This window comes from Drosophila erecta, unplaced genomic scaffold, assembly GCF_003286155.1.
Source record: "Drosophila erecta strain 14021-0224.00,06,07 unplaced genomic scaffold, DereRS2 tig00000021-arrow-pilon, whole genome shotgun sequence".
Taxonomy (NCBI): Eukaryota; Metazoa; Arthropoda; class Insecta; order Diptera; family Drosophilidae; genus Drosophila; species Drosophila erecta.
Window position 1 is genome coordinate 9,798,441 of NW_020825198.1, and position 12,006 is coordinate 9,810,446.

General features: G+C 45.6%; 1 protein-coding gene across 6 annotated transcripts in view; it reads left to right on the plus strand.

Annotated features, from left to right (window-relative positions):
* The window catches only part of LOC6545824 (capon-like protein), a 48,675-nt gene extending 36,892 nt beyond the window's left edge, over positions 1 to 11,783 (plus strand). For 4 of the 6 annotated variants that reach the window (XM_015158397.2, XM_026976879.1, XM_015158396.2 and 1 more), the window contains exons 6-10: positions 3,594 to 3,798; positions 6,442 to 6,548; positions 7,171 to 7,341; positions 7,416 to 7,538; positions 7,796 to 9,617. In XM_015158397.2, coding sequence (XP_015013883.1) covers positions 3,594 to 3,798; positions 6,442 to 6,548; positions 7,171 to 7,341; positions 7,416 to 7,538; positions 7,796 to 8,842 — 1,653 coding nt within the window. In that variant the 3' untranslated portion in view covers positions 8,843 to 9,617. Of the gene's footprint in view, positions 1 to 2,332; positions 3,409 to 3,593; positions 3,799 to 6,441; positions 6,549 to 7,170; positions 7,342 to 7,415; positions 7,539 to 7,795; positions 9,690 to 10,028 lie in introns of those variants that run through there. The other 2 variants (XM_001972157.3, XM_015158395.2) reach the window with 2 other exon arrangements.
* The last annotated feature ends 223 nt before the right edge of the window (positions 11,784 to 12,006 follow it).

The following is a 12,006-nucleotide window of genomic DNA, read 5'->3' on the forward strand; positions in this document are numbered from 1 at the left end:
CGGGGAAAACCACAACGTGCCTCATTATTTCTGGTTGCCTTCGTTCAATTTTCATATTCCCAAAAATGGCTGCCCCATCGCCATTCGATTCGCTTTCCTTTGTTTTGTTTCGTTTCGTTTGGTTTTATTTTTTGCATTTAAAGCCAAAATAGATCCATTATTTTAATAGCCTACTTTAAAGTATTTCTAAAATCGAACAACGAGCGGTGGAAAAGACGCAGGTAGTGCGGTGTGCAGGTGTTTCTCGCTTTGTTCGAGAGGCGAATTATAAATACTTAAGTTTATATGCTTTGGGTATTTTTGGTTTCGTTTATACTCGTCGGTGTGTAAACCGAATTTTCAAGTGGCGCAGCCTCTGCATGACTAATGAGTACTTCATTAGCCCAGGGGTAGTAGCAACATGTCCACCCATCTGGACCACGTGACAATGTGCAGAATTTACGAGCTTCAGTTTTCCCTGTGGTAAACTGTGGTCAACTGTGGTCAACTGCAGCTGCGGAAGTGGCTTCTGTGGTTGCCTCCGAATGCTGTGAGTCCAGCAACGTGACCACCGGCGACTTATGGCCACAGTAAACACTGGCCAGATGGCACAGCGCTATCAGGGCAGTCCGGAGGCAATGGCATTAAAAACAGTGCTAAAAAGCCAGACCAGACACAAAGATTTCTCTGTACAAATTTTCCCTCATGACTGGCGAACGAGCCCGGGAAAAGCAAACAAACTGCCAGTGGCAGTGATTTGATTGCTGTGCAGGGTAAAATGGAAATTAAAATTCAAATAAATACATAAAACGAGAGCTAACAAAAGTCATTCTTAACGCCATAAATTTTCAAGTAGTTTTCCACGAAAATGCCACGCAATTTTCCTCTCCTCTCGTTCATATTTATTTAAGTTCTCATTCTGGTTTTGCTGTAACGAATGTAAATTGCCACACACTTTATCCGTTTACTTTTTATAGTTTTCAATTTGATTTATGCGAAATTGCACAAGCCACGCGAGGGCGATATATGTGTGGATTTAGTGATTCCAGTCCAGATAGACAATCAGTTGGCACCTTCGTTAAGACGGATTTTCATGGCCCACGTGGCGTATGCGCAATGCTGGAACGTTGAACTGGCTGATAAAGCGGCCAAGTGAGACGATTCGACGCCCCTTGTAAACTTACCTTGACAGGACTGTTAAATGGCCGAGTTGGGTTTGTATCCCCCAAATAACCAAATATTGAACGTGTTGTAAGCGTGCTTCGCTTCGCTTTGCTTCACTTCACTCGCTCAGTTTTGTTTGCCAACTTGCGCAACAAGTGCTGTCACTTCTTGTCAAAATAATTCAAATTGATGTGTTGTTAATGTCGTTTGGGGCGAGTGCTCAACCTGCCGCCACTGAAGTAGCCCTTCAAAGTGCTCGAAAGTGGCCAAGTTCTGGCCGGCAGTCTCCTGAAAGGCAAAACCACAAACTTATTCGGCAGCTCAGCCTTAATTAGTAATGGAAAATGTTTAGCAAGTTGGCCAAATGTTTTCTGACTGATGGCTTGTTTCTGTTGCACATTCTTAATCGAATTTGTTATGTTGGTTATGCAAATAAAAGGTAGAGAACAGGGATTTAGCGAATTTATAGAAATTTAGAATGTATATTTGTACTTATAATAGGTAACTTAGTAGGTATGAAATCTTTACTATTGTTACTGATTATTTGTTTTCATTTAAGCAAGCTTAATGAATTTAAAATAAAATCAAGGTTCGATGCTTATGGAACTGCAACTGGGCACTGATTCACTTGACAGCCAGCCGATGCAAATCATTCGCTTGCTGATTGACATAAATTTCGCCTGCTGGCTAACCATAACAATACCCACATCAGATTGACAGTTTTGGTTTTTTTTTTTTTGGAGGGGGTGCTGTTCTGAAACGAGAAATCGCGGGCGTGCACGCGGCAGAAATATTCGGCAAAATAACCCAAAAATATATATATTTTTCCCGATATGTAGGCAACATGAAAAGTTGCGAATAATTCAATACACAAATAAATGAACACGCAAAAGAAAAGGCATCAAAAACAACAGCCCAAAGGCGAAAGAGAAATATAAACAATGCATATAGCACCTGGCAGGTGTGAAAAATGGCGCATCTGCGGTGTGTGAATAACCTGGATCAAGGGAGTTGGCCACAGAACCCTAAGCAATTATGAAATTAATAGCCAACTAATTGGACGATCGAAACAGTGAAGAAAATACAGCCTTGAACAGCATTGAACTTAGTGTGTACAGTGACAAATTGGCGAGCTAACGACCTTGCGGATTGCGGATACTTTTCGCGGATCAGCGAACTCTGTTGCGGATCCAGCTGCCTGTGGTGGCCATGAAGCACGAGAAGACCCTCGCCATGGCTGCTCCGCACAAGCAGCGCCATCCGGATAGCTCCGCCCACGTTCCACGCAGTCCCATAACCAAGGCCTTTGATTTCCTGCCCTGGACGCGAAGTCGCAGCAAGGTCAACATGTCCAAGGTCCAAAGTCCGCCGGCGGAGCAGCAGGCCTCTGTTTCCACGGTTGCGTCCGCAGAAAAGCCCTCGGAGGTGCACTATCACAAGAACATCTTCCGCAGCGGCGGTGGCCTCATCCGTGATATCCTGGTGGGAGATAAGAATCTACAGCTTAAGGATAAGCCACCACAATCTCCCGTGCCATCGCACAAGAAGAAACAGAAGCACCTGTCGCGCAACAAAAGCTTGGATATTCGCGAACTTATTGGTTGTGTGGAGCGGGAAACTGCTCCAGCAACGGGAGGAGCTCCTGCGAGTCAGCCACCGCGTTTCATAGATGACACCTACATAGACCACAAGCCCAAGCACATACTCTTCAATGACGACGAGAACACGGTGTACATTATCAAGAAGGAGCAGCCAGTGGCCAAGTCCAGTCACAAGGCCAGCAATTCCACATCCACTGCAGCCCAATCGAACGGAGATGTTCTGAAGGCGCGGCTGAAGTTTAAGAAACTACCCGGGAATCACTATGAAGCATCGCCGGAGGCGCTCCGGCGAGCACATCTTCTCCACCAGCGTTCCGAGCAGCGCCATCAGCTGCAGCGGCGCAAGAGTCTCAGCGATCAGCAGAGCAGCTCCAGTCTGAGCAGTGGCGGCGGCGGCGGAGGGGGCAATGCCAATGGCAGCATCATGCTGGAGCGCCCCAAGACCGATAAGCCGCGCAAGAAGCTATCCTTCCGGGAACCCATTATCGCCGGCGACCAGATACTACCACTCATACTCAGCGAACAGCGCCAGGCGAGGCAGAGGCGCCGCAGCTCCCCCTTGGAGCGCACCAGAGGGGTCTTAGCGGAGGCGGACTGTGATAATTTATGCAATAATCGCACAAAGGATGCAATTTCCTGCGGCTGTGCGACAAGCGATCCGGAGGTGGGTTCAATGCAACAACGGGGCGTATGCGTAATATGCAGTAGCTGCTTAATTGCTGTCAATGGGGAATCGGTGGCGACGATGGTGGGGGGATTGCTATACCTTAGTGGGACCGCCACGCTGTGTGGTATCCATAATGCAATTGAATTAATACCCTTTCTTCACCATCTCCACGTCTTTTGCAGTCTCAGGCGATGCGCATCGTTCGAACCGTGGGACAAGCCTTTGAAGTGTGCCACAAATTTAATCTTCATAAGAATTCCCTGGAACCCAATGACGAACGCTCCGACATATCCTCCTCGGAGCTGCTGGACGTGGAACAGATCAGCGAGCAGCAACTATCCGAGGATGGCGAACGCGGTGGCGGCGACAACGAGACGCCCAAGAAAGGTGAGTGTCGGCGGAAAATTCATTCGAGGTAGAGTGGGAATATAAAGCGGTTGGGGAGAAAACGGTTCGTTGACTGGCCAATAAATAAATGAAAAGCTCTGGCTGTCGTCGCAGTTGGCTGCCAGCTTCCTGGGTGAATCTCTGGAGTCTGGAGTCTGGACGCTGGTCGCATTAGTTTCCTATTCATTTTTGCATTCCCATGCAAATGTCTGCTCTTTAATTTCGAATTCAGTTCGATGCGGCGAGCCAGGCATTTGCATTTAAATTGCATTTTACCCCCCGAGGAGATTGGCAGCGATTTTCCTGGTTAACTCTTTAAAATTAATCGGAATAGGAAGCACCTGAAAGTGCCATTACTTTGGCCAGAGTATCTGAAACATTTTATTCACTTATAGTTTATTTTTTCGGTATTACAGGTAGGGTGCTCACACATTCCTGTTTATTTGGCTTAACATTTTACGCTGCTTTCCCCTCCTTATTTCCGTAAATATACAATTTGCAACTGCACTCTGTAGCATGTGTACTTGCACGAGTATACGCTCTGAACAGACAACTTGCACTGCCTCGTGCTAAAGTAGAAAAATGAGTATGAAGATGACTGTGTTCAAAAATAATAAGAAATAAAAATAAGAATAAAAGCACGGAGAACAGAAGCAGCAGCTTTCGACATACACTTCGACGCTGTTAAGCGATTTCCACATATTGCTTCAATTTTCAATAATCTCCGTGCGGTTTTCCATCTTGCCGACCAACTGCCTCCTTCCCATTTCCCATTTCTCCCCTGCCCCCCACCCATCGAAAACTCTTACACAGGCAAGGCGTAGTTTGACGTCATCAACGCGTTGCTGCTGCCAAAATGAAGGGGGAAAAATAAAATAATATTGAGAAACTCACGAGAAAAGCAATTCTTTTTGCAATCTTTTGTCTAAAACCATCCAGCGACATCATTGGCAAGAAATTCTGAGAATATAAATATAAATAACACCCAAGTGGGAAAACGAGCAAAGGTAGCTACTTATCGGAGATGGATTATTTGCTGATACTCTCATCATAACCATGGCATCACCATTGAATTCCGGAAACTGAAACCGAATGTGTTACCAGGCGACACTCGAGACCACGAAACATTCACGTGGTGTTTGTGTGGGCGTGCCCTGCAGTCGTGTGCCAAAAATAATTTATTTATTTCAATATCTCATCCACCATCCCATCTGCGGTCTTGTAATTTTCTCTATATAGTAATTTTGCCGCATCGTTGGCTGACTTTTAAGTAGCAAAACCGGCGACGGGCCACTGAAATAATGAACGCGGGTGTTTGTCTATGTCTGGGCGACATTCTGCTGGGATTAGGAAGATTAGACCAGCCAAGTTCAAAGTTCAATACCCGAGCACAGATGCTTGAAATTATGCTTGAAATTGTGTCTCAGAGCTATTGGGTTAAGTTAAGCCTGCTTGATTGAAAATATTTATGAGCAAGAGTGCACTTTTTCAAGGTAATTCTACTGATTAGTCGACATCTTTTTGAGTGCATATACATCGACATAGTCTTAAAGATATTTTTCTTAGCTTTATATATTTGATGATGGTTTACTTTGGGAAATTGCATTTATTAAACTATACAGCTCAGAACAAAATGTAAGCAGCAATCTTTGTATATGCCTTAAAACGAAATTATTCAAATTGTATATTGTTTTTGGACTGCCGCGACCACAGGTCGTATGTGTAATAAGTACGCCATTACATTATTCAACACCTAATTTATTGTCTTTGGCGGCACGAGTTGCAAAAATAGTATATCCAAAACACATCACACTACACAAGAGCAATAAGTACAGGCTGAACATTTTGTATCACTAATTGTTGTTCCATGTCACGGAATAGTTTTGCAGCTGTTTTGGGAAGAGCTCTCTAATTGAGTATGATGTGTTCCTCGAAATGGGTCATTTGGGTTGTAAAAATTCGACAATAGATATGGGCTAAATTTAGCCAAAGCAACATGTGTTTTTCCGAGCGGAATCCTTGTTCAATCATTGCAGGAATTGCTGGCGAACTCCAACAATTATTTGCCAAAATACTTGGCGGCTGAAAATCATACGGAACAGCAAATTAATTTACATGCTGTGAAGGATTTTTACAACACTTGTTCGCCAACAATTCACCGGCAATTAACACGTGCCCCAGGTGCGAAACGTATATATACCTACCCACCAAATTTTATTTAAATTTACGGCGCCCGATCCTCGAGTTCTGAGAAGAAATTTCTTAAATATTTCCCAACAAATCAAATTCGAATAGCATTCGAAATCAGAAGTGAACTTCGCACGCCCCATCGTTTCCATTCAAGATCATCATTATCGCCGATCATTATGGTATTCGTAATGCATGCACGAGTATCCAGATAATTGTATCATTACTTATTCGGTACAGCCAGAGCATAATCAAAACAAATATCGAACTCTAGGCCCTGTAATTAATGGGAAATTAAGCGCGAAAGTGGCCGCCAGCGAGGATCGTGGGGCACTAGACCACCAGGTGGGCCGCGTGGGTGTCCCGCGACCTTGACAAATTGGAGGTCGATGGCGCACTTGCTCAACCAACCAAGCTCTCTTCAGCTCACCAATCCACTTCTTCCACTATTTTTAGAGCACTTGGCCATAACGCCCGATCTGAACCACACGCAGCCGCAGCGGCCGAGCCACTTGGATATAATGCCATCGCATTCGAGTCTACGCAAATCGAACAGCCTGCTGGTGAGTAACTTAGTAACTTATGTGCATCTTAATAATTGCGGCCAATGGACCGCTAATAATAAGCGAAATCACTGCCATATCCTGGCAGGGCAATTAAAATGCCGGGCATGGCTAATTTTAATGAGCCGAAATCTTCGCAATGAAATCAAATACAATGTGGCCCATTGCTGGCCTTTCTGCTTAGGTCATAATGTATAAAATAATATTCCCATTTGTTTACCTGAAGTAGGGGGTAGCCAGCTGTAGCTACAATGAAATTCAGATTCAATAACTTTTCGTTGCCCTGAGAACTGTCAAGGCTAAACTGGGAGTAAAAACATATGAATCTTGGTTTTACAATTGAATGCGTCAGTTTAATAGCATTTTCAGTGACATGTTCTCATGTTTGATATGAAAGAAACATGGGACAAACATGTTATTTTTTATGGCTTAATAATTATACAGTGAAACTAGCCTATTAATGGAAGCTGTGTAGAAAAGTCATAACTTTTCAGAGAACAAACAAAACACATTTTCTTTGAACCGTCGTAGTACATAGACAACATAAACATTTAATAGAGCCCCTGACCTTGTTTTAAAATATTTAATTTCTTGTTTTTTTTGTACCCTGCGCGACTTGAAGTGCGATGTGGATGACAAGTCGCCGGGCTCACCCTCCTCGCCGCGCTCTGAGATCACCCAGCTGAAGGACCAGCTGGAGGCACAGGCTCTGCAGACGCGCCAGGCTCTGGGCCAACTGATGCTGGTGCGGGAGCAGCTCATCTCGGAGACCAATGCGCGCATCGAGGCACAGGTGGGTGTTTCGCCTTTAAGGGCTTTCGCCCCATTAAGGTATCCCACTAACCACTGACACATCAAATCCTTCAGGCGCGCACCCAACAATTGCTGCAGCAGAACCGGGAGCTCCTGGAGCACCTGGCCTCCTTGGGGGCCTACAACGAGCAGCAGACAGCCGGACTGACGTCGGCCAACATCGGAATGGCGCCCCAGGTGAGGATTAGACCGATTACCATATATGCTATTATGGGCTTTTGAGTTATGCGATCGTAAATTTGCGCTCATTTCGAGCCTTTCAAGCTGTGCGGCTTTTTGCATGATTTTTGTTTCTGTTTTTCTTGGCTGCCGTTTGTTTTGCACGAGTGTTTATCAATAGTTGCTCCATTTTCGTTGTGCGTTCTCTTTGTTGTTGTTGATTGAGAAGTCCAGAACTTAATGCCCTGTGACCTTTCACCCCATCCCTCGTGTAGCAATCGCAGCTGCAAATGCTGCTGCAGGCCACCAGCAACAACAATAATCTGGCCACGATCAACCAGCAGATCAGCAATTTGGGCAGCATCAATCAGCAGTTGACCTCGCTGAGTCACCAGCTAAGTGGCCTGAATCAGCAGAGCCAGCACCTCCAGAATCTGCAGCAGCAGCAGCAACAGCAGCAGCAGCAGCAACAAACGCAGGCGGCACCGACTCCGGCCACGCCCCCTCCGGCTGCGGGGGGCAGTAGTCCGTATCCCTCGATGAGTGCGCTGCAGAGCATCAGCAATCAGTTGCAGCAGCAGCAGCAGCAACAGCAGCAGGATGCCTTGTCCAAGGATCTGTTCCAGGTGAATCAGGAGCTGCTGAATCGCCTCCAGGCGCTGAACTTAAATGCCAATCCCGGCCAGAGCCAGCAAGCGCCCGCTGCCTCGGCGCACAACTCCTTCTTCTATGTGAATCCCTTGTCCTGCACACCGGCCACGCCCAACAACAATGCTGGCGCAGCAGGAGCTTTCAATTTCCTGACCTCTCCGGCGGCCACGGGAACACTGACGCCCTCGCCGCTGGGCACCATGAATCGGAATTCCTTCGCCGGGAGTTCGTCCTTGAACGAGGATATTCGCCTGAGCATCGAGCAGAATCTGAATAATCTGGAGGAGCAACTCAAGGCAGCGGTGTCCAATGGCAACCTGGCTGGCCTGGCCTGTGGAGGATCGACCAGCACCCGGGACACCAGTCGTAGCTCCTCCACCCTGGACTCCCCATCCTCGCCACGCTTGAGGAGCAGCAATAACAACATTAGTCCTGGGGGCAGCAATGGCAACCAAAACCACAACAATAATAGCAATAGCAATAGTAGCAGCAGTCGGGAAACGCGATTCAATACGGTCTTGCTGAGGGTCACCGACGAGGCGGGTCACCAGAGGAAGCTATCGGCCACGCCCAGTTTCATCACGAGGAGCACCAGCGAGAAGGTGCCCAATCGCAGCCAGATGATGAGCCAGGTGCAGAGGACCACCTGGGCCAGGCACACCACCAAATAGGAGCGGGGGTTCGAAACTCCAAACTCCCAGTGGACCAGGTCATAGGTTAAAGCATAAGCAGAGAGTGGGAGTGCATGGGTGCATGATCGAGTGAATGAGTGGGTGGAACAGTATTAATTTAGGAGAAAATGAACCCTACTTTAGTTTTGCATTTTAGGTGTCCTAGTAGAACGCATCGCTGGCGTTTAGTGTGCCAATTATTTGCCCAGCTCGACGTCCTTTTAAGTGTAATATACATGTACATCTACTTAGCGATATCTTCTAGCTCAAACTGTGCCAAAGTCGAAAGTTCATAGTACTCCAAAGTTTGGTTAGCTTCCGGGCGATAAACCAGCAGCGATAAACCTTAAGTAAAAGTATTTGTGAAACATAATCTTAGCATATCAGCAACGAAGAAACTTACTCAAGTTCGCAATAATCGTTTGAAAGTATTTTCTCTCCCCTAAATGAACAACTATATCTATACAACTAGTGGTTAAGCTAATGAGTCTAGTTTAAACGGATTAAGTTCGATACTGTTATTTTTGTAAATTGTTGTATTTTAATTCAATTCATGCGTGTCCCGCATAGTCTTTATCCGCAAAAATGCAATAATCATGTGTAATGCATTCATTAGTTGCCAGGCTGGAGAGTTGTGTGTAAATTACAATTTCAAATACTCGTTTGAAAGTGGCATACAGGCGGTAGAAGTGAACGGCAGACAACCAGAAATAATAATAAAAATCGCATAATTATGTAAAAACCCTTGGCGATTGTTTTGGCTCCTTTATCGTATATGCATGCTCTACATTTTGTCGTTAATAATTGAAAGTTAACGCCAGACTGGGCAATTTCCCTAATGACTTTTCCGACACAAAAACATGCAGCACACTTTTAAGCGCATTAAGCATCCGCCCCGTGGGACGGTCAGTGTATGAATTTCCCTCCCTGGATAAATGAAAAACGATGCCGTCGCCCAAGTAACAGAAGCAAAAACAAGTGTCGCCATTTTTCACTCCACTCGGCAGTTGGTTTTCGTTGAGTTTCCTCGTTTTTTTTCCGTCCCAGTTGCCTACGGATTTCGCTGGTGGGCAGCAATTTGCGCACATAACTCATTTGCATAAATTTACACACTGACTTTACGTATTTGCCCCACCACGCTTAACGCTACCACACCCACCGATTTTCCATTTCCCATTTCCCGCAGCTATCGTCGACGGCGAAAGTGGCCCGATGGTTCCAGCAACTGCCCTGGCACACCGCATCCTTGTCCCGTCCGGAGAGCGGCTTCGTTTCCGGCGATTCGCGCTCGGAGAAGTATCAGGAGGATCATTTCTACGGCGGCATCGCCAAGGAGACGGATGATTTATGCGATGAGTTCCTGCTGGTGGAGGGCAGCAGCACCATTTGGACGAAGCTGAGCGCCAAAAAGCGTCGTAAATTGCTTGGCATGCGGCTGGGCAAAGTGACAACCTTCTGAGCAGCTCCTTGTCCTCATCATCATTGCGTCCTCGGAGTCGCGTAATGTGTGCGTTTATTAGCTGTTAAGTGAGTTTTTAGCATAGCCCTAAGTGTAGGCTTGATAAATTTCTGCGTAGGCATAGCTAGCTAGTACGAAAACCAATAGACTAAAGGACCAAATTAACCCAAACGAAGCGGAAAGAAACGAAACGGAAAGGAACGACATGCTCATTGAGATGCCATGCAACAGGCACAGGACATAAGTCAATTAGCGAGCATAAAACGTAAGCTCAATGTGTATTTAAGTATTAACTGAATAGAAGTATTTTGGCCAGTACGGAAATTCTCACCATGAGAATCTTGTGGCCAATTCATTAGGCGAACAAACCACGCACATTAATCATACGTCACGTAGCCAACCCTACACACAACATACACACCATACACACCCACTGCCAAAAGCCAAAAGAGCATTAACTTGACCAACTTTTCGTGTACGAGAAAAACTGGTTATTAAGCTAAGCAAACAAGGGCCAGTACCACAGCAGCAGATTCAACGGAAAAAGCGGGGAAAACGGGAGAACTGGGAAAACGGGAAAAACAGAAATCGCAGGAAGGAGCTTTTCCGGTGCAGCCAGTACCAAAAAGATCAAATGTTTGATATTCATAAATTTCAGCCAGCTCCACCGTTTTTATGCATAAATCGATTCTACTTTTACGCTTGGCAGTCCCTTCCCTTGCCTTTTTTCCCCGTTTTTTATTTGGGTAACTCTATAAATTTAAGTCAGCTGCTGAGGGAAGTGCAAGCCGAACTTGCGGCATACGCGGCGTATAAGCAATTTACTCAAAATTTATGGGGATTTGTTGGCTATAAAAAGCGGGGCTCGTAGGGTAGACTCATACTACTTAGCTAGGTAGCTGCGAAGGTGTCGTACTGATTGCACTTCACCCTTGATGGGTTAAGTTAGGAATAGTATAGCCAGATAGGGATAGTTGAATATGCAGAGGTATCTGCGAAACACTGACAATCGTTGGGGTGAGGGAAATTTTGCAATTTAAATTTGAGTGGAGTTAAAGCCGGCCAAATGGTTTTCAATCATCATCAAACTCGGTCGAGTTTTTATTGCATTATTTGGTGGCTCTTCCGTTTATTGCGCGGCATTACAATGAAAAGTCGATTTTCCTAACGATTTTACGACGTTTTCGCAATTTAGGTACGCAGTTGATAGATGCCAGAACAAAAGCACAAATTAATTTACGTAAAATGGTTTTAGTTAATTTATGCAAAACGATTTTTGAGACTGAAACTGAAATTTGTACTAAGCATAAACCAGCAGACATAACACATCACACACATTCGAACATCCATACATTCCACAAGCAATTGCGACAATTTGGGAAACTTTTTATAAGCTACTTTAGCCTAGCCTTACCCAAGTTAAATTACTATAAGTTGCTCTGGTTCAACGCAATAGAATAAAGTGAAAATAATAAAATTAAATGCAACATGCTGGGCACCATGTCCTCATCCAGGTCCTGCCACTTCCACTGCCACTGCCGCTGCCGCTGACACTTTGCAGTTCAATTAATTTAACGCGCTTTGCATGTAATAGAAAGGCATTGCATATCAGCGGTGCCAGCAGACAAGGATGTGCCAGGACATGGCGCCGGAGGAGCACGGTCCGCAGCAGGTGGGCTTGGCTCGTGTGGAATGGCTGTGCCAG